Source organism: Schistocerca nitens, chromosome 3 (assembly GCF_023898315.1).
Source record: "Schistocerca nitens isolate TAMUIC-IGC-003100 chromosome 3, iqSchNite1.1, whole genome shotgun sequence".
Classification (NCBI taxonomy): Eukaryota; Metazoa; Arthropoda; class Insecta; order Orthoptera; family Acrididae; genus Schistocerca; species Schistocerca nitens.
Window position 1 is genome coordinate 272044938 of NC_064616.1, and position 23566 is coordinate 272068503.

Genomic DNA, 23566 nt, shown 5'->3' on the forward strand with positions numbered 1-23566 from the left:
TCTTGCAAGAGAGCCAGTCACATGGCTGTGTTCACAAACATTGGTACCTCACCTGAGAAAACCAATTTACAGCAAACACCTCACACTGCCAACATTTTCATCTGATTCTTTACTATTAGTTCTAAATGAACTGTTTTAAAATTTATATTTTAAAAATCACACAATTATTATACAGCGTTACTACAAATGATTCATTCACTTTCGAAGTTCAATATTTTACAAAGCATCGCATGTGTAAATATGACTGATACATGAAGAGAACTGTACACTCACTGAGTTTGCATTGTGCCCAACAGTTGGTATTATGAGTGCAGTGCCTCAATGAAATGGTGACAAAACAAGAAAAGAGGTTTTTCTCCAAGCCAATATTCAGCAACCATCCATTTATATAGAATGGTTAATTGCCACAATATGAGAGCATAGGGCACTGAAATACCTCACGACACTTTGGTGCATGAACAAAATTCACTGAAGGTTGTTAGTATTAATGTTTTCTGTGACATGTCACCAACGAAGCTTTATGGGCCATTTGTCTTCTGTGAGAAGACTGTGATGGGTACCTCTTACCTTGATACGTGGTTGTTTTCACAACTGACTGTTGATTACGAGAATTTCATCTTCCAGTAAGATGAGGCACCTCCTCATTGGAGCATCGATGTCTGTCACTACCTAAACGAGAAAACTCCACATCACTGGATTCGACATTATGGTGAAAATGATGTGGCTCCATTCCCTTCACTCCAGGTTGCCTGATCTCATGTCTTGTGACTTATTCCTTTGGGAGTACATTAAGGATCATGTTCACATACCCCCACAGCTAAGAAGACTGTAAGAGTTCAGAGAATGCATCACTGCTGCTATGATGACCACTGAAACGATGTTGCTACATGAAGTACGGAACAAACATCACATCATAGGAGTTTAGACATGTGGCCACAGGGGCACTCACAGAACATTTGTAGAGTGCAAAATGCAAACTTCCTGAGTTTACAATCATATTAGTGCATCAATCATATTTGTACATGTAATACTTTGGAAAGTATAGAGCTTTGAAAATGAACGAATCATTTATAGTAGCCCCGTATTTTCTGACTGTTAACTGGCTGCCAACAGGCACATGGTTACGACTGAAAACACTGCTAAACTTTCAGGCAATATTCCCTTTTGTAGCTAACTAATAAAAAACACACATATGTATTAACATTATCCTAGCTGCAATCTGATGCTTGCTTGCTCTCTCTCTCTCTCTCTCTCTCTCTCTCTCTCTCTCTCTGTGTGTGTGTGTGTGTGTGTGTGTGTGTGTGTGTGTTAGATCCAAAGGAGGACATTGTCCGAAAGATCCGCAATATTTTCCATCTTGTTTATGTGTCTTTCAAACTCTTCAGCACCTCACCTATAGAATTATGGGTTAGGGTTACTCTTTATGTTATTTGTTTTATCTTAACTTGCACTGTTCACTTAATATTATGACCAACTCTATATGAATAAGCATGGCTAGGTAACCTGGAGGGTACATATGTGTTACTGAAGGTATATTACAGGATCTGGGGATGTATTAAGCAAGAATGATAAAGAGTAAATTGTGATGGCCCTGCAGCTGGGGATGATACACACTGAAACAAAGGGATACAGGATATATTACGCAGCCATGAGAAGTGGTCAATTATGTAGAAACTGTTGGTGGTCAAGGTTTTGGATGCCCTGGAATGTGAATGTCAGCAGCATTCCCACTCTGTACATCAGAATGGGACACAACTTATGGCAAAACTCAAGTGAAGTGCAATGGTGGTGTAGACAACTGTAGTTTGGACAAACTACAAATTGCAAATGTGGCTTCACAGTAGACAATTTATGTATTTTCTCTTGCCGATTCAAAGACATTATAAGTTATGACTGTAGGCAGCACAGGAACAGCTTCACTGGAACTGCTCATGCAGTCGAAACAAGATTGCTACCAAAACACGTTGATAGCTGTTTCAGCGTGATTTACATTCCATCAGAGTGTCTGCTCAACATTTGTTTCAGGGTAATTTACATTCCAACAGTGTGTGTGTCCAACACTTACACTGCTCGGCTTATACAGGTTGGTGAGTGCAGTAGGACATGATGGGTGACATTCCCTCAGCTTATGCATGTTGGTGAGTGCAGTATGACATGATGGGTGACATTCCCTGGACATTTCTAGTTGTTGAAAAAGACACCATGAAAGCTGTAATAATGCTCCTAGATCAAGGACGACACATTCCCAAGACCAAAATTGTGCTACAGTGGTTTAAGAGGAATGAAGACAATGAAACAAAGGATGATTAGGGTGTAATATTCTATCAATAATGAGATCATTAGAGCACAAATTCTAACTGGAGAAGGAAACTAACTGTGTCCTTTTCATAAGAACCATACCAGCATTTGCCTTCAGAAATTTAGAGAAACTGTGGAAAACCTAAATCTGCTATACTTCAAGGGTGACACATTCCCAATTGTGCTACAGTGGTTTAAGAGGAATGAAGAAAGTGAAACAAAGGAAGATTAGGGTGTAATATTCCATCAACAATGAGGTCATTAAGAGGGAGCACAGCAATTTGAACCGCTGCTCTCCTGAATGAGAGTTCAAAGTCTTCCTGCCAAGCCACATTTCTTGGCGGGCTGTTAGGAAAAATATCATTTGGGTTCAATACACACAATATCATCTCTATGAAACAAATTTGCAACTTAAAGAGCCTTCCCACAGAGCACTGTTCACAAAGTACAAGAATTATGTTGCTTGTGTGTGCACACCTGGTGCCAAAACCAAGAATCTGAAAAGTCCTTGCCATAACAAACGGTATCTGTTTTGAGTGTTAACTGTGGATCCCTCGGGTATCAAAATATTCTGTTTGATCAGTGTCCTTGCCCTCCCCTCCCCCCCTTGTAACTCTTATCATAGAAGCTGCCACAGCATTTTTGAACAAGGTTCCTCTAAATTATACTTTAGAAGTATAATACTAATTTAGGAAACTGTTTAAGGCATTGTGCAAACCCCCAACATGTGAACATGTGCTTCTCACAACATTAGTGCAATACAACTCAATGGGTGAAAGAAAGCCTAATATAAGGAGCTGTCAGCCTTGATGAGGTATAACATGTTGAGCAATACCATTTGCGTATGTGAATTTTTTTTATTTTTTTGTGTTACTAGCTTAAGCCCAACATGCACTGCAATGCCTCTGTCAATTGTTTTCTAATTTATTGGAAAGAGACACATAAAAACAAGGTAGATACTTAGACAGAAATTTATGTTCAACACTGGGAACTGGAAAAAATGATCCTGCATGATGATACATTTGTTGGCTCCAAATGATGTCATTTGAAATGCCAAACTGTATTTGCAAATGTGTTGTAGAAAGTGCATGGAATTGGTGGAGTCACCTGAGAGCAATGACAAAAGAGGTTCGTGTGTGAACACAAAGTCAGAAGTTTGATTTTGCAATTTGCACAGCTCATTCCTAATGTTTCAGTGTTGAATTTTTGTGCACCACAACGTGCACACACTTTATCTATGAGGTCGATGCCTACACTAGGGTACACACTGTAGTCATAATTGACTCTGTACTGGAGTGCAGCAAGAGTTAAGTCAAAACCAATTAGCACTGTCCCCCAAAATCAAGTACCACAAAAACAGTCTGTGTCCACTCTAACTGTTTGCTGCTGTGCTAATTCCAAAGTACGCTATCAAGTTCCTCATAAGCAATCAGCTAAATTTCTTGGTGCCTATTACCCATCTGATTCCAAAGCATGCAATCGAGCAGTTCATAAACTATCAGATAAAGTTCCTCCTGTGTGTTGGTCTTCCGATTCTGATGCACTAGATAGAGCAAGCTGAAAACAATATGATTCATTGCTTGTTTGGTGACACACCTGGAAAATGTGTTCAGTTACAAACCTTCTCTTGAAAATGCTGATCATTTTGCAAGAAACTGCATGTAAATTGGGCCATTGCTTTTTGAGATCATACATTCCGAACAGATAGACAAACATTTATTTTTTATACAGCTAAAGGCAGAAAATAATAGTAGCATTCATTCTCTTTGCCAAAATGCCAGTTTCATTCTCCAGTTATCTACAAAACTATGTCTTCTTGATAAGTAAATCCCACCTCTAATCTGTTTCTGCATATTATGATGCATTTCATTTGTCTTTTTTTTTTCTTCATTTTCTATACATTTTCTGGTGGAAAAAGCAACATAATAGATCTGTTACATTTTTAAAAATCATGACAAGCAGATTAGCCATGATTTTTTCACTATGCAGTAGATTATCATTTCTTTACATTATATAACGTTTTGCACTTTTGCTTAAAGCTGGTTCACAAGAGTGTGAAAAGGAGGAACAGATATCTGTCTGGTGACGATAGTTGTAGTCTTCCTCTAAACACTAGTTAACACACAGTATCAAAGTAACAATGGTCTCTTGGTTACGTCTTTGTCTTTCCTTTATTACTCAGTGTGTACTTCCTGTAGAAAATGTGTAGATCTGTGTAGGATGTTTCGTTACAGAAGTGCATCCCAAAACAGCCCACACAGAGACAGATGAAAACTGAAGAACATTTAATAGCCTTCTCTAAAATCCCCAACTGTTACGGAGAGGTTGCTAATGGAAAATAAAGTGGGTATAATTTGTGTCCTCTAGTTAAAAACCTATTCATTTCTTGTTTTTTAATTAAACTATGATTAAATCTATAAATGTTTAATAATGATATTCCCTTACGAGAAACAGATTCTTACACAAACAGTTAATTCTTACAGTTGACACAAAATAACAAATAGCATATTCCAAAGCAGAAGCCTCTTACACGCATAAACAACCCACATTTGCTACTTGTCTTTGTTGTGATGAGGCATTTTTAATAGCCCAAAATATAATGCACTGTTCAGTTAAGAGTTACATACTACACACAAAAAAACTTTTTATACATTGACACCCTAAAAATAAAGGGATAAATATGAGGAGGCATTTGTTTGGTCTTTTCATTTAGCGCTTATGAACGTCTAGAGAAAAATTCTATGTGGGATTCAAAGGATTTTTATTGTTTAATAGCTATTACTATATAACATTAACTACTACATTTATATGTGAAGTATGAGAAAGAATCTCACTGACACGCAGATTTGTTTTTTGTAAGTTCAGTAATGTGACAAAGCCTCCTAAACAGCAACTAGTTTGTGTACAGTGAAAAACTATCAACTTCACTTTGTTCCCTATCATAGTTTGTTGTCTGATGTCATGTCATCTTGGTGATACTACTTGACCAATTATCTATGGCCTTTTTTTGTATTTTTCTTCTGTCAGCACCATACCATGCAATTCTGCATACCAATTTACATTCACTGTACATATTTTCATGTGTGCACACTTCTTCTTCTTTCTTTCTTTTTCATTTTAAATACTTTCATGCACGCATAACCTTTCTTTTATTGACTTTTTAATCTTATTTTTGCATTCCACCTGTTTAGCACCCCCCCCTCCCCTCTCTCTCTCTCTCTCTCTCTCTCTCTCTCTCTCTCTCTCTCTCTCTTATTTTTCACGTAACCTACACAATGAAATTACTACTTAAAAATTTATCTTTCAGACGGTTAAAAGATGTGCTGCATTTCAGAAGAAAGGTTTTATAAACTTACTATCTCCTTGAACGTTTGGATCCCTTTTGGCCAGAAGTTGAGTTTGCTTGCACAGCTGTATTAGGACCTGTACTGGTCTGGCTACTTCCCAGTTCACTGCTGCTAGGTTTGGTGTCAGAGCTTGCTCCAGGAGGTTCCTTGCGCTTTTCTGAATAATAATGAAACAAAGATTTGGTATTACAATAAAGTGTAACGGGTGAAAATACATAAGTACTCAAAGATGACTTAATAAAGCACATCTAGTAATCATTAACACAATAAGAAAACAAATATCAGAATTAAGTTTTCTATTGAAACATACATTTGACAACTGTCACAAATATAAAAGGATGAAAGAATGTGAGATGAGATAAAAACTCTTAATATCCTGATTAAGAAGCAGTTGATATATTGGTATCATTACAGTTTTGGACACCCAACAGCACTAAACACAATAAAAAAAAACTGAATTCAAATAGCTGAGTGCTGGAATGAAATTTTCATTCTGCAGCAGAGTGCACACTGATATGAAACTTCCTGGCAGATTAAAACTGTGTGCTGAACCAAGACTCGAACTTGGGACCTTTGCCTTTCGCGGGCAAGTGCTCTACCAAATGAGCTACCCAAGCAAGACTCACGACCTGTCGTCACAGCTTTACTTCCACTGGTACCTTGTATCCTACCTTACAAAGTTCACAGAAGCTCTCCTGCAAACCTTGCAGAAGCAGCACTCCTGAGTTGGAGTCTCGATCCAGCACACATTTTCAATCTGTCTGGAAGTTTCAACTGACTGCTACCCTGATCACTGTTTTAGCTTACTAATCCTCCCCTACCCCCTTTTTGTGTCATGTGACAGGCAACTGACAAAGCTTATTCTGCGGATTACTATTAGGAGCATTCAATAAGTAATGCAAGATATTTTCTTTCTGAGAGCAGGTTGGTTTTATTCGAAATTCCAATACACCATATTATTCCCCATTCTTTTGAATACAGTGCCCTATTTTTTGACATAATCTCCATTCACTGTGATGGCCTTATGCCCCCTTACTGGGAAGGCCAGTATACCTGCATGGTACCACTCTACTGGTTGACATTGAATCCAATGTCTTGCTGCATCAATAATCTCCCCATTATCCGTGTACTGCTACCTGTGTAGTGCAGCATTCATTGGGCCAAACGGATTTAAGTCAGAAGGTGTGAGATCCAGGCTGTGGGGAGGGTGAGGAAGTACAGTTCAATAAAGTTTTGGGAGCACCTCTCATGTGTGCAGACTTTGAGGGTGGTCTTTCACTGCATTGGAGAAGGAGAAGTTTGTTTGAATTTTTGTGGTGATGAACACGCTGTAGTTGCTTCCTCAATTTCCTGAGGGTAGCACACTAAATTTCAGAGATGATCATCGCACCATAAGAGAGGACATCAAACAGAATAACCCCTTCAGAGCCCCAGAAAACTGTCACTATGACTTTACTGGCTGAGGGTGCAGCTTTGGACTTTTTCTTCAGATAAGAGGTGATGTAGGCCACTCAATGAACTGCCATTTTGTTTCCGGTTCAAAGTGATGAACCTGAGTTTCATCGCCTGTGACAATGTTTGATAAAAAATTGTCATGATCAGTCTCATAATTCACAAGCAATTGCACACAAGTAATTCTACACAGGTGACCCTTCGTTGCTCTTAATGATCTACTGTTAGGTGGTGAGAACCCCAATGGACAAACATCTTTGAGTACCCCAACTGGTGGACAAGAGTGTTAGCACTACCAACAGAGACATCCAGTTGTGCAGCAAGGTGTTTGACCGTGATCTGTTGGTTATGTCGAATGAGTGTGTCCACATGTTCCAACATTGCAGGAGTCACAGCTGAGTGCAACAGACCAGCATGCATCATAGCAAACAGGTTTTCACAACCTTGCTGCGGTGCTGACAGATGCCTTGCCCAAAGACTCACCATGCTTTTCTTCACTGTCAGGTCTTCGTAGATATTCTGCAAGCATCTATGAATATCTACGATACTCTGGTTTTCTGCCAAGAGAAACACAAAGATAGCTCTCTGCTTGGAATTCACCTCGAGTAAGGACGCCATTTTTGCAGGCTACGTATAGCGCCGCTACCTATAGCAGCTTCATGAAACTACAGGAGCTGAAGTGGAATATCCATGATGGCCAAGAAGAAAAGTGTTGCATTTCTTACTGAACAAGCCTCGTATAATTGTAACTTTAGTTTTCTTACTATGTTAATTTAACAAGATAAAGATGACTTTGTCTTGTACTTGAACTGGTACTAAATTCATGTTATTGTCTTTTGGGCTACTAAAAGGGAAGCTTAAATCATCACTGAACAGGAAAGCATTACCAAAAAGCCAAGTTCAAAGCACATTCGTTGTGAATTTCATCTATTTAAACAAAAGGCCACTTAAAAACCAAAAAAATTGTTTATTATTCTCACATATTTTTAGTAAATTGTTTATAAAATTGATGGGATCAGTGTGAATTACCTAAACTCTTAACACATGTAATAAGCAGTTGCTGCTGTTGTTAGTAAGTACTGCAGTAAGAGACCTGAGAACTCTTATATTCACAATCTGAATGTTCTGCATATCTCTTTCACATTATCCAATATAAAAACAGTATTCTCCAAGTTTCAAAGACGTTGTACCTAAATTTTTTCACAACATTTGATATGAGAAGCCAGAACATAAAACAAGAATATAATACACATTATATTATGGACAGTGAATTTAAATGTGTTTTACAGAAAGCAAAACCATTAATATCATTTACTGCTCAAAAGGCACTGTCCAAATTGCTGACAACTTTTCTCATTAACTTTTATGTGTAATTTTCTAACTAGTTTCGTAAATAATGCTATAAGAATACTAACAGGTTTAGAGTGTTTAACTGAAACCATTGAGACTGAATTAATTAGTGTGACAGTAGAAATAATTTACTGATTAATTTAATCATGGGCTGCAAAAAATAAACCTCCAGAGGACAGTAACATTATGGGTATCATCAACAGTTATATCATTCTCCAAGTACCATTGTCTCTCCCTTTTGTTTCCTTTGTACATTGTACTCATTGAAATTTGTATTTTTTGCATATTATACAGGGTGATCAATCGTTTACCCAACCGCTTTTGTGGTATGCAGCTGGCAGGCAAGACCGGCTGTTACAGAACATAAACACTTAAAAACAAAAGTGAATTACTCCTGTTTATTAAGCAAGGAGTTGCTGGAACTGCCTCCCTTGGTTGTTCAAGTGTTTCTGACACCTGCTTAGCAAATTGCTCATTACACTCTGCAGTTTCCTCTGATAAATGACAGCAATTTCTTGACAAATGGTAGTTTTAAATTCATCTAAAGGGTGTACATTTGATTTGTATACTTCATCTTTTAATGCCCCTCAGAGATAAAAATCACAGGGATGTGGAGGCCATATGTTGTATAATTCAACATGTCATGAATTTCCTGCATAAGGAACTGGCTGTATGTGCCATCACAGAGTCCTGCTACAAGGTCACAAAAGCACATTTTCTCTCAGTTAATAGGCCAAAAAAAAGGCAACAAAATGCTTTCCACATATCTTTTGCTGTTAACTGTTTCTTGGGAAAAAATAGGGCCTCTTATTCTCTCACTGCTAATAGTGCACCACACTCCAATTTTTTGATCATGCAGATGTGCTTCATGCATTATGTTAGGCTTTTCAGAACTACAGTAACGGTTATTTTGTGAATTAACATATCCACTAATGTGGACCCATGATTTATCTGATAAGGAAGTTAGGTAATGGTCGATCTCTTCATCATGCGCCCTATTCAAAATCCATTCACAAAACTGCAAAATTTTTGCAGGGTCACCCAGTTTAAGTTATTGCACTGTAATTAGTTTATAGGGCTGTAACTCCAGTAACTTTGTAGCCATTTGAACACAGCCATAGGAAATTCCCATTTGCTGAGAAAGGCGTCTAACTGATTTTCTAGATGACTTCTCCAGAGCAATACCAGTGTTATTGAGAGTTTCTTCTGTGAGTACTTTATGTGATTTATTATGTTTCCTGTCAAGAGCACTTCCCGTTTCACAAAACTTATTTACCAGTCAATGAACTGTAGTCTGATTACTTGCTTAAACATCATGAAATTCCTCCTGAAATAATTTCCTTATGACATGAGCCAATTCTGTATGCTTCTATGAATCATATATGAATACCCTTCGGTGAATAAAATACTTGTATTTCACTTGAAACTCTTACAATCGAAAAATTTTATTCTGTTGCCTAAATGAACATGTGTAACCTGCTCCACAACTCTACATAAATGCCTCATCACAGCAGAGGAGAAACGCACTCCCCACCAGCACTTCTGCCAACAGGGCAAAAAAAAGTATGCCAGGCAGTTGCATTAAGGACTGATCACCCTGTACAAATGCATGAATTTAATGTCCATCAATTATACTTTACATCTAATACTTACTGGATGTTGCTCCAGACAGCCTTTCTATTTTAATTGGTCCATCTGTGTCAGGTGTAGGTGCAAGACCAGGATACGAGCTCTGAGTTGCACCAACTGTTGATCCTGGAGTGCCTGGGTGAGGACTGGGCTGAAATTAAAATTTAAACAATAAAGAGATCAAGTTCAGGAACATTTCCACAGACATAAATTAATCATCACCATATAAATGTCACAGAGATATAAAAAGTTTATAGTGTTGATAAACATGACCAACAGCACTATTAGTTACTTCACTACATATTTGAGTGTATTATCAGTACAAAGGTTTTCAGTACATTGTGTCTTGCAGTTGTCAAATATTGAAGAAAAGGCATTTTTAAATGTTTAACACCACAGCTGATAATTATTTACTGGCTTACAAGTTTCAGGATTTGCCAGTTGCATTTGAGATATGTTTGGCGTGGACTGTTCTAATTATGTCATCACACTTAAATTTAGCTTTATCCAGCATGATCTGATTCATGTAACAACATTATTTTATTTTATATACAGTGTTCTCATTGGAATACACTTTGTATCACTGCTGGCTTATTTTTCACAGGTGTTATCATAAATTGGCAGCAACATCTGTCAAATTTACAACATCTATGAAAAATAAGCCAGTGTGATACACAGTGTATTCTAGTGAGAATATATTCTCCACTGTATATAAAATAAAATATCATTATCACATGGATCAGATCTTACTGGATAATGAGGATCTGAGCTACATTTAAGTGTGATGACATAAACAGAACTATCCAACACCAAACACACCCCAAGCACAAAATATGTGGCATGTGAAAACCAGCCAATGTATAATAAGAAGCATTGGTTAAGTTAAGCATTTAAAAATGCCTTTCTTTTAATGTTATCTGTATCCTTGATGAAGTGATAGTAATTAGAAATATATCATTCACAAATATGCTTCTTGGGACAGTATTTAGAAATATGTATTGTTTTCAATGTAGATGACTTGGAAGGAAATCAAACATTTTGAGAAAGAGGCAGGCAAAAAAGGCTAGGGAGGGAGGGACAGAGAGAGAAGAAAACAGAAATATGTCAGAGCAAAAAGTGTATGATATAGCATATTCATTGACCGAAGGAAAGACAAAGACCACAGTCTCATAATATAAAGTTTTTGTTGATGAAATCCAAAATGACCGCACCTACTGAAATATAAAATAGTATTCAGGAAAGTGTAAAAATGGAAACATTCTATTTACAGTTGTGAAAAGGATATACTGCTATTAACTATGAAGATGATACATTTAGTTGCAGACAGAAACAACGAAAAGACTGTTACACACTGATCTTTCAGCCAAAGCTTTCTTCAGAAAATAAAGGAAAACACACACTCATGCTAGCAGGCACATCTGACACACACATCCCCAGTATCTCTGACAGTTCTGCCTGGACTGCAACTGTTCTGTTGAATGAAAGCAGCAATCTTTAGTGGGGCATGGAAGGGGGAGGGACAGGATATGGATTGGGGGAGAGAAGAGTGCTGTCTGGTGGAGCAAGTAGGGGCTATAAAGCAGCAGGAGACAAATCTGTCAGGCACAGAGTTGCGAGGTCGTGACAGGGTTGGAGAGGGGGGGGGGGGGGAGCAGAGAGGGGAGAAGACCAGTGGGTGAGTGGTAGAGAGCAGCACACAATGAGGATGAGGGGATGTGAATTAGGAGGAGGTGATGGAACAGAGGGGGTGGAAATAGTTGGTTGGAAGGTGTCAGGACAGTAGGTTCTTGTAGGTTGAGTCTGCAATAATTTCCTGGCCACCCAGGGACAGCGTACCTGCAGTGACAAGAACTCCTTTGCCCATTATGCTGAAGGTATCAGGAAGGCCTTCACAGACAGGCACTATCCACCAGATCTTGACTGCAAACAGATTTCCCATTCCATATCCTCACGCACCCTCAATCCTCCTCCTGCCACCAAGACCCAGCTACAAAGGAACACCCCTACATCAGCCAATACCACACCCAACTTGAGCAATTGAACCACATCCTACATCAGGGCTTTGATTTTCTATCATCATGTCATGAAATGGGGAGCAACAATCACAAGATTCTTTCCACCCCTCCTAATGTCATGGTCCATCACCCACCACACCCCAGTCTACCCCTGGGGGAGATCCAGGTGGATGACCTGCCTAATGCGGCCACCCAGCACTTCCTATTCCAGTCCAGTCACAGGCTCTTCCCAGTACATCAGGGGCCAGGACACCTGTGAAAGCAGCACGTCATATATCACCTCTGCTGTTATCATTGCACTGCTTTTTATATTGGTTTGACTATCAATCAGCTATCCACTAGAATGAATGGCCACAGCCAAACTGTGGCCAAGGGCAAAGTGGACCACCCCATAGCACAACAAGTAGCTGCACATAACATACTTGATTTCAATGGTTGCTTCATAAACCAGTCTATCTGTATTCTCTCATCCATCACCAGTTTATCTGAACTTCACAGATCGGAGTTATCTTGACAACACATTCTCTGCTCCAAGAATTTTCCTGGTCTCGACTTACAATAACCTACTATCGCCATGTCTTACACCCAACAATTTCTGCCCCCTCTATCACTTCCTGCCAATTCACGTCCCCTCACCATCATTGTGTGCCCCTTCTGCCATATATCCACAAGTCTTTTCCCCTCTCTGCTCCTCTCCTTTTCCACTCCGTTGCTCCACCCCTCCCCACCCACAGCCTCCCAGCACTGCTCCTGACAGGCTTGTCCTGCCACATTCTATCAGACAGCACTCTTCCCTCCCCAACTGTACCCTAACCCTCCCCCTTCCCTAACCCACTCCAACATTGCTGCTTTCATTCAATACAACAGTTGCAGTTCACCCAGAGATAGTGGTCATGTGTGTGTTTTCTTTTCTTTTCTGAAGAAAGCTTTAGCTGAAAGCTCAGAACTTAAAGAGTCATTTTCTTATGCCTGTCTGCAACATAATGGGTCATCTTTAAGGGGATTAAAAATCTATCCTTTTCATAAGTGTTGATATTCCATCCCAAACACTCTATTTACTCAGTTCCTGGTGCTAAGGGTTGCTCTCGATCCTTCTGCCCTATAATTTTCACCTTTTACTTTCTCTCATCCTTTTCATTTTCCCATGCTCTGTGTTTGTCAGTCTATCAGTAGTATGCATGGACAACAAAGAAATTATTGTGAACTGTAACCTGAAAGTAGAAAATTTTAAAGTAAGGGATAAAGATGATTTGCTTTAAAGTACTGGTATTCACAAAAAGGAAAAGTTAATAACAAATTCATGAAAACAGTTATTCAGAAAGAAATTATTTGCATGAAAAAGAGATGGCTTAGAAGCAATGAGCAGAAGTGATGGTAACCTGTTATCATAAAATAATTTTTAAAAATAATAATACTTGGCGTAAGTTATGAATGGGATATGGACACATATCTCTCTGATTTTCAACCTTTCAATGTAATTGGTATTTACCATGTTCCCAATAATTTACTTTACTCCTAGCTGACTGACTTCAAACTAACAGTATACAGACCATGTATTCACAACTCTACACACAGACATTCTCAAAAAATTCAAACATGAGAACTAAAAATGAAATGTGCATGTGGTGCATTTGGCTGGGAGGCCCCATCTGGGATTTTTCAGCGGCCTTCTGCAAGTCTTCTTATTTGATGCCATTTTGGCAACTTACATGTCTGTGATGGTGAGAACAACATATACCCATTCCTGAGAAGAGAAAAATCCCCATTCAATCGTTGAAGCTATGAAAAGAAATCCACTCCAATAGGCTGGACACACTACAAGATAGACAGAAATGAGTTGGCCTAAAGGTTCAACTAAGTGGATCTCATCAGGCAGAAAACTATTGGTAAGACCTAGGAAGCAATGGATGGGTGGAGAAAGAAAACACTTGATGCAGCTGGGAAACTTGGAGAAGCCATGCGGGAATAGCTGAGTGGTCTAAGGTACTGCAGTCATGGACTGTGCGGCTGATCCCGGCAGAGGTTTGAGTCCTCCCTCAGGTATGGATGTGTGTGTTTGTCCTTAGGATAATTTAGGTTAAGTAGTGTGTAAGCTTAGAGGACTGATAACATTAGCAGTTAAGTTCCATAAGATTTCACACACATTTGAACATCTTGGAGAATTGGAGACATGTAGCAGAGGGCAGAATGTGGTTGGAAGCCCTAATTGTGACACCATGCGGTCATCTGGGCCTGATCACTTAAAGTAAGTCAATCCAGTACCCCACAATCAATAGTCAGCGATGCTAACCAAAGGCCATGAGGTGCTGACAAAAATGAGAATTTTACCCTGCAGAAGACTGACCACTCCCTTATTCTGCATAATCTCACTGAGGGGTATGCACATTTGAAAGTAGTGGGAAGAAGATGTATAAATAGTGGTCTAATGGATAAGGACTTACAGATGTCCATTTAGCTTCTCACAATATTCAGTAATGATGAAATGAATGAGTGTTTTACTCACTAAAATGATAAAAATAGAAAATGTGAAAATTCAGATTAATGTGTAGGGAACAAAAAGTGACACAAATAGAAAAACTAAAAGAAACCAAGTTACATATCAGCATCTGCAGAATATTTCATTCTAGGGATGAAAGCTGAAACAGACGACTCAGAGAAGTCTGAAAATATACATCACCCAAATAACTTTTATAACTTACCAGATGTGACTCAATAGCTGCCTGGGTGTGATGATAAGAACTAAGTAGTCCATTGGAATGTGTCTGCAATGTAGATGATGCAACAGCATGCAGCCCCAAAGCTTGGCTCTCTGCATGGTTGCGAAGTACATTAATCGCATCATCTAATCTCTCCTCCATCCGTGTGCCCTGCACAATCAAACAAATAGGTTTCCCTGAGGAATAAAAAGCTTCAATCCAACATGACAACGTAACACACAACTACTTAAGCAACATTTCCTCTGAATGCAAACAATATTCACCTTGTTAAATGTATTTCTGGCACTTATCATTTTGACAGCAAGTTGTAAAAAATAAATAAATAAATAAATAAATGAAAATAAAAAAAACTGTAATAACACATATGTCTCTGTAGTGCCCATACACCTAAACATATAATTCACCCAACCATATAAATTAGAAGACAATATGTAGGTTTACCAGTGTTACTAACAGTCTTTTGCTGCCTGCTAAATTCTTTGAAATGCCATCATGAACCTACCAAAAAACAGTCTTCAGCTGACAAAGGTTCCACACATAATTAACATAGTACATATATTATTTGGACATCTATCATATCTTCATATGATGAGTGGAATCCTCAAAAAAATTGCCTAGTCAATGATCTATTGCACCTCTGCTCATTACACTGGAGATTTCGATTAAATAACAGTAAATCTCTAAACAATAATCATAAGTGTTTTGACAATGATAATAATAATAATAATGATGAAGCAATTACTGTTATTTACCATTCATCTTGCCCTGTTGTGTCTCATTTGTGTATGAGTCCTTACAAGGTCAACCAATCAATTTCTGACAATTTTTGTGAGCCCTAACTGTTACCGACTTCTTTGTAGAATTTTTATCTATTTTGACATAGTTTGGTTCTGGCACTCATTTTTATGGACAAATTACTTGTATATTGAGCAGTATGGTGACAAAGCAGGAGCCTAATGAAACTGAGACGATATCAAATCTCCAAGTAGCTTTGAGAGGCAATCAAGTCATACATATTTTGCCGTTTTTCTGTTATTTCCCACCCTTTCTTTGCAGAAGCACACATCACATCTGTAAGTATTCAAAATTAATAAAAATAAAAATACAAGGTGAAAGAAGAAAAAAGAAAGAAACTGAAGAAACGAAATGGTACTTAAAGCAAACAAGAAAACCACACCAAAGTCAGATGTCTCATACTGAAATACTTTGGGTCTCTTTCATTCTGAATTAAATTATATTTCTCCTACTATTTTTACCATCACTCTAACCTTCATTACTGATTTCAGACTTCAAACCCATAGGTATCATATTTACTTCTAAGACTGCTAATTGGTTACATCATAATTTTTGTCTCACTTTTTTAGTCTCAGTGAGTGTATGAGTCTTTCATCCACTGATGTCTTACTCAAAAGGAAAAATTAAGAAGGTTTAAAGGTATCTATCAGACAGAGTGTAAACCACTAATGTTTTCCTTCATTTTTCAGTGTTTCTGTTGGTAAGTCTGAAAAAAGTAACAAGTGTGTACTATTTCAGTACAATTTCAACATTTTAATGACAAAAACCACTCAAACATCAAAATGAGAGAACAAGGGAATTGCCCACCACATAGTCTACTACATCTAAATTATACTCAACAACCTGCTGTACAATGCATGGCAGGGGGGGGGGGGGGGGCTATGTCACAGAAATTTTAGCAATTTTCTAAACTACTCCATTTTCCTATTGTGCAAGGAAACAATAACTCTCTGTGTATCCCTATTTGTACCCTAATCTCTCTTATTTTATTCCGATGATCTCTACATGAGATACACAATGGTGGCAGCAGAATGACTGCACAGTAGTTCTCAAATATTCCCACAATTTAGCCAAATGTGTTTACAACAACCATCTCACTTTTTCTCTAAGGATTCCTGTTTTATTTCGCTGAGCACCCACGTTGCATTTTCAAATGGGCTAAACCAACCTGTTACAACCCAAGTAATGCATCAATGAATTCATTCAATGTTCGCTGTCTTGCCTATTTGATAAGGACTCCAAACACTGGAACATTGTTCTGGAATAGGCTGCACCAACGTGTTGTGTACAATTTCTTTTATGGATGTACTGTGCCTTCCACAAGCCTTCCAACAAATCTAAGTTTTCAATTCCCCCTTTCCTATTACAGATTTTTAGTGCTCATTCCATTTCATGTCACTTCATAGCATTACCACTAGTACTTAAAATGATGTGAAGCACTCCAAATGTCCACCACCATTCTTGTAATCAGACATTATTAGGTACTTTCTCTTTGTTATAGGCATTATCTTGTGTTCATCCACATTTAGATAGAGTTGTCATTCATTACAATTTTGAGCATTTGCTTATGCTCATCCAACAACAGTACTTTCCTGTATAGAACAGCATTAACCAGTCAATGGTCTATAGTGCCACTGATCCCATCTGACAAATCACATATGAATTTTGAGAACGCGAGGAGTCATATTATGGTTTTATGGGGCACACCCAATGTTACTTTCATGTACATTCACCACACTGAGTTCTGTTAGTAAAACAGTCATCGAGACAATCTCGTATCTGCAAAGATATTTCATATACCTGTATCTCGGTTAGTACTCAATGATGTGGTACACTGTTGAGCACCTTTTAGCCATACAGGAACATGGAATGTACCTGTTTACTTGCAGCTACTGTTTTCATGATATCATTTATGAATAAAGCAAGTCATTTTTCTCAAGTGGTTTTTTTTTCTGAATTCCTGCCAACTCATTGAGAGAAGTCCCCCCCCCCCCCTCATGAATATGCTCCAGCAGCCTGCAACAAATGGATGTCAGTAATTCTGATATACAATTTTGTGTATCCAATCTTTTCCTCTTTTTGCATACAAGAGCGATCTGCGATCTTTTCCAACCATATGAGACTATTCACTATGCAACATTCTCCATAAATATGAGCTAGAAAAGAAGCAAATTCCACAGTTTATTCAATGGCGAATCTAACTGGAGTTCTGTGAGGCCTAGTGTCTCATTTGCTTTGAGTAGTCTTGATTGTTTTTCCAATGCTACTGGTGCTTATTCCGCTATCTCTCATGTGTGTGTCCATCTGGCAGTCAGACATTAGTATGGTAGTATCCCAGTGGCGGATACAGAAGAACCTCAAGGAGGGGGTGCTAAAGGAATCTTGAGCTACCTTTACTTTTACCATAATAAAAAATAATCAACACATGCAAAGTGTAAGAGAGTAATATTTAAACTAATAATACACATATACAAGACAATGACATCTTATGATATAAAAAAGTTGCAATTGTGGTTCTCTTCCTTAAATGATGAATTCTATGTGCCTATTATTACTGGTAAATTGGTTATTTAAATCGTCAATAGGACAATCAATGTCAGGGTGAGTGTTCAACAGAGCTAAGCCATTAAGTCAATCCCTAAATGCCCGACACAAATGTATGAAATACGATGACGTAGGCATGCGTGCTACATAGGAAAGTACAACTACTCAATAACTTGATTCAGTCGAGTCAACTGATGAAAGAAAGAACAAATAGCATGCGGACTGACTGGTGGGGGCATCGTGGGTGGCAATGTGGGGGCCCTGCAAGGGGGGGTCGCAAAACACCCATATGTATCCACCATGCATAAATACATTTTTATTGGCTGAATTTAATAATCCTGCTTTCTTTCTGTTGTCTTCAATTTCAACACCAGACTGATCCACAAGATATCAAGTGGAACATTAACTCTATACAAGGTGTTCGGAAATTCCCATTACAAATTTCTAGGGCTTGTGAAAGGGAGCAGGTACATAATACTTTGACTAGGAACCAATGTCCAGAAATGTATCATTTCCATTCTACGATGGTTTTAGTTTAGATGTGTAATTACGTTCATGTCTGATGATGGAAAGAAACATGTTTCATGAGTTGTTTGTCCTGATATGCAATAGGGTAGATAGGATGACCTGTACTACATCAGATGGTCACGTGATGTCACTTAATGTCTGCCTTGATGCGAGATGTATTCAATGCCTGTGCATCTCCGATACAGTAAACACAGTTCAGTACACATTATCAGAAGACACACACATGCTTCTTGTGTATGGAAAAGCTTAAGGTAATGGAAGAGTTGCTAGTCAGTTGTATCATGAACATTTTCCGCAATGTAACACACCATCGCACAAACTTTTTGCCCAAGTTATGCAGCGGCTCCGAGAAACAGGTACCTTCACTGTAAGGAGGCAGGACTGTAGTGCCCCACAGCAATGCTGCATGTCTGAATTTGAAGAAGATGTACTGCATTGCATTGAAGTGAATCCATCAATGAGTACTTGAATAGCATGTGCAGTGAATGTTACTCACAGTATCATCTGGGATGTTCTGCATGAGCAACAACTACATCCATACAACTTACAAAGGGTACACACATTATGTGTCCACCTAATTTTCCTCAATGCATGGAGTACTGTATGTGGTTCCTGCACCGCTGCATTGACACACCCCTGTTTCCATGTCAAGTTCTGTTCACAGATGAATTTAAGTTCACTACGAATTGTGTTCTAAATTCACAAAACAGCCATACATGTTCAGGCATTTCAGCACCGGTTTGGTATTAACATGTGGGCAGGTTTTCTGAGCGGTCATGTGGCTGGGCCATACCTCCTTCTCCTCAAGCTAACAGATCCTGCATACTTGATATTCCTACAAAACATATTGGGCCCACTCTTGGAAGGTGTCCCACTGTCTGTCAGGAAATACGGTTTCAGCATGATGGTGCACATCCTTACTTCTCAAGGGTGGTTTGGAGGCATCCCAACAGACTATATGGTGAAAGATGGATAAGATGAGGTGGTCCAACTTACATGGCCACTGCGATCGCTGGCTTTATCTCCTATGGACTTCTTCTTGTGGGGTCATATGCAAAGCTTAATTTAAAAGACTCCTGCAGAGACAAAGGAAAATCTGTGGGCACAAGTTCTGGCTGCTGCTCGAGAAACTGAAGAGAGACCAGGTGGGATGGAAAGTGTACACCAGAACATGCTTCATAGGTACAATGACTGTAATAATGCTGGTGGTTCCCACATAGAGCTGCTATTTTAATGCATCATTACTGTTCGGTACACACAGTATGCTGGGTTCCTTTTGTTCTGGAATGATGTAAACACATAATGTTAAAGTGTTAACACAAACAAATGTGCTTAAGTGATAATTGTATGTTTTGTAATGTTTCCTTTCGAATTGTAACCTAATAATTATACTGTGACATGCCTAATTCAATTCCTCAAACAGAATTAGACAAGTTAAACATATGAATTAAAACAGTCACAGAACAGAAACAATACTTTCCTGACATGGGTTCCTATTCAAAATTAGTACTCACGCCCCTCAATAAGTCCTAAAAGTTTGTAACGGGGATTTCTGAACAAGCTGTATATGACCAGAACTTCCAAGGTTTTTCTGACAGATTTTTCCTGCCTGTGCAAATTACTGTAGGTTTCATGAATAACCTTTCTCGCTAATGCATGAATTACTATCAAGTTTTCTCTATCACTTTTTCTACAGTCTCTTATGTAGCAAAAGTGTAATAGCCTGTTTTCACAATATATTCCAAAAGGTAGCATTTGTCCATCCCATCCGATATTACTTCACTTGGTACACATAATGTAAACAATGGTTTGTAACATCAGCCTTAATGCCAATTGCTCTCAACTGAATGTTCTCAATTTGTCTTTTTAGTAGATTGTTAGTGACTGGCTATAAGTTTGATCAAACACAAATATTCTCTTAGTGTCCTTGATAACCTTATTGCTTTTGTTTCTGTAATAGTATCATTGTCACTATAGCCCTCATCACAAAACCTGGTGGTTCAAGGACACACATTTCAGCTCTTTATGTCTCACTCCACCTTGCCCCTGGTATTTCAAGATTGCTGTTTCAGGTACTGGCCAATCAGTCATTACAATTTTATACTTGCATACTGCTGGTATCACTTTGTACCATGAGCTTGTTCTGCTTCACAGAAAATTATGAGTGATACTAAAGAGCAACACTCTGTGCATAGCAAAGTCACAATGCCTGCATCTTCTTCATGCATGCCGAAATCAAATGGACATTAGAAAGTGGGTTAAATACATAATACCTAATGTCTTAAATTTTTTCAGCAAAATTGCTAATGACAAAGAATCTAGATGGAACATTAATTTGCCCAAGGACAAAAATTGACAGGAGAAGCACATGGCCTTGTGAAGTTACATTTTTGCGAGCTATGCATTTATTGCACATGGTGTGGAATAGGCTTGTGGTTTATCTGAATGACATTTGTGTTTTACAAAAACCATATGAAACAAATATATCTGACATTACACCATGGGAAATGATGGTCTGGACATATCTATAGGTTGATGTGACTGGCACTTTATGGTTAATGCTGGATCTGCAATTGCTGCTTTTATATAAGGGGCACGATTAATATGTACTCCATGGCTTTAAAATTTCTGTTAAATCTGATTACCATTAGGAAATGAATGGCATGGTTTTCATGAATCTGTCCATTAATCTGAGCTCACTGTAAGAAGTCAGCACTTTTGTAATGGATGATGCAAGATGACAAACCACCATTTCTGAACTGGCAAGAAGCAGATAGCATAACTGGCTTCACAAGAAAGGTGTTCAGTTTTCTTCTGGTTGAACTAGGGATGAACTTCTATCAGAGCAAGAAATAAGAAGTGTGAAGAAGTATTAAAAACTGGACAACATTGCAAAGGGAATGGGACATGAATTTGTGTAACTTCTGCCACATCAAGGCAGTATAACCCTAATGTGTTAATATGGGCTCAAGTTAAATGGGATATAGCAAAAAGGAACAACTTTCAAGCTTGTTGATGCTGAATGCCTTACAAGTGAAGATCTGGATTTTGTTACAAAAGGTGATGTGGCTAAATGTGTACATGTGGAAGAGATGTGGGAAAAACACTATGTAAAGCAGTGCTTTAGGGATGCTATAGTGGAACAAACTTGAATATGACTGATAGTGAACTTGAATCACAATCAGATATTGTAAAAATTAGGGGCATATAAGATATTAAACAACATTCAGCATTTAAATGCTCTTGATCAGCCAAGCTAATAATATCGCTACCTCACTGCAAGTTCTTTTTCTTTGTAGGCTGTATAGTGGATAGTTTCCACATGCTACAAAGTGTTTTTAAGTCTGAAACTTCAAGATTCAATAGCATTTATAGCAAACTGGTAAATAGTCACTGAATCATCTGCTAATGTCTCACTTCACACATTATCTGTAGAGTTATGTTCATTCTTCATGTTTATCCTACTGTACTTCTAAAATACTATAAATCCTTGAATGCTTTTGCATAGTGTATATCAGTGTTTTGGGTGATGGGTTCAATAACGAAGACTTTGTAACAGATGTGACTATAGTCTTTTTGTGAAGTTGGAAATATTCTCTATGATGTTAGGGTAAACTGTCAGAACAAGAATTCTGGTGGCAGTATACTGGCTGTCACTTATGGAGTCTCTTGGAAACAAAATCACGTGTGTATGTGTAATGGGGAAATAATTGTGACTCAATTGTTGCCAAAATTAATTTTATAATATTCTTAAAAAAAAACTTTTAGGAAGTTTCTACGAGGTCTAACGAAACACAAATTTATCAGTGACAACATTTTGCACTAAACAGGTAAAACAATTTCACAACTCACCAGTATTTCACTTTTTTATCTTGAAATACTTCTACATTTTCATAATAAAAAGAGTATTAGATACATCTATAAACTTTGAGAATATTCACATATTTTTACAGTCAAAATGTATTAGAGCATCTGGCTTTTCCACATGTTGACGTGAAAAAAAGTAATTTTCTCAAAAATTGCTAGTAACATCAGTTTATTTCATAACAAATGGCGAGAATTTTTTTGGAAAGTATTCCATCATATTCTTGACTAAAATGAGATAATTTTTTTTTTAATTTTTCTAACATCTGAAATAATCACTAACTGGCAATGCTGTAAATAGGTGGAATGACCTCAGCCTGCCTAGTTTAGTGATGACCACTATAGACGTTTTTATACCGCACAAGTTTGTTACCATATACATCTGTTCTCCTATAAAATAGTCAGTGGCTACAATTAGTCAGTGGAGGAACTAGTGAAACTTAGGAGTATGCTACATGACACTAGAATTAATTTAATCAGGGCAATTATTTGCACAATCTTACCTCAGCATGGTCTCGAAGAAAACCTATTGCTGCATCTAGCCTCTGTTGTTCAGGGGCAGCCTGCTTCAATCACCAACAAACGGTGGAGTAATGTTTCACACGACAGGAATGAATGAATGGTCAGGGGGAAAATAAAAATAAAACAAACACAGGCATTACAAACCATGCATAAATCAAATGAAATACAACTAAATAATTAGCTCCTGAAATGCCTTATGATAACAACATTATGAACATAAAAAAGAATTAGCCTTCAGTTACTCCACAGCAAAGTACTGATAAAAGAAAATTAAAGAGACACTGCATCAATTAGAAGTAGTGAACTTTTATTAACCACACTTACAGATTCATTTAAACTAAAATTCAATAAAAGAAAAAAAACAGTGAAGGTAATGATGATAACATGTAGATAAGAAATGGAGAAATGGTAAGTTACATGTATTTAGCACATATAGGTGCAACACAAGTGCTGATGGTGGTCAGAAAAAAAGTAACAGAATATATATGGAAAAGAAGAAATTACT

At 37.9% G+C, this 23566-nt stretch overlaps 1 protein-coding gene across 5 annotated transcripts in view; it reads right to left on the reverse strand.

Moving 5' to 3' along the window:
- LOC126248238 (transcription factor 12) overlaps nt 1-23566 on the reverse strand; it is a 762281-nt gene that overhangs the window by 42268 nt on the left and 696447 nt on the right. For 4 of the 5 annotated variants that reach the window (XM_049949076.1, XM_049949077.1, XM_049949074.1 and 1 more), the window contains 4 exons: nt 23043-23105; nt 14791-14958; nt 10101-10227; nt 5655-5802 (listed from right to left, as the gene is read on the reverse strand). In XM_049949076.1, the coding sequence (XP_049805033.1) occupies nt 5655-5802; nt 10101-10227; nt 14791-14958; nt 23043-23105 (506 nt within the window). The remainder of the gene's footprint in view (nt 1-5654; nt 5803-10100; nt 10228-14790; nt 14959-23042; nt 23106-23566) is intronic. The other variant, XM_049949075.1, reaches the window with a different exon arrangement.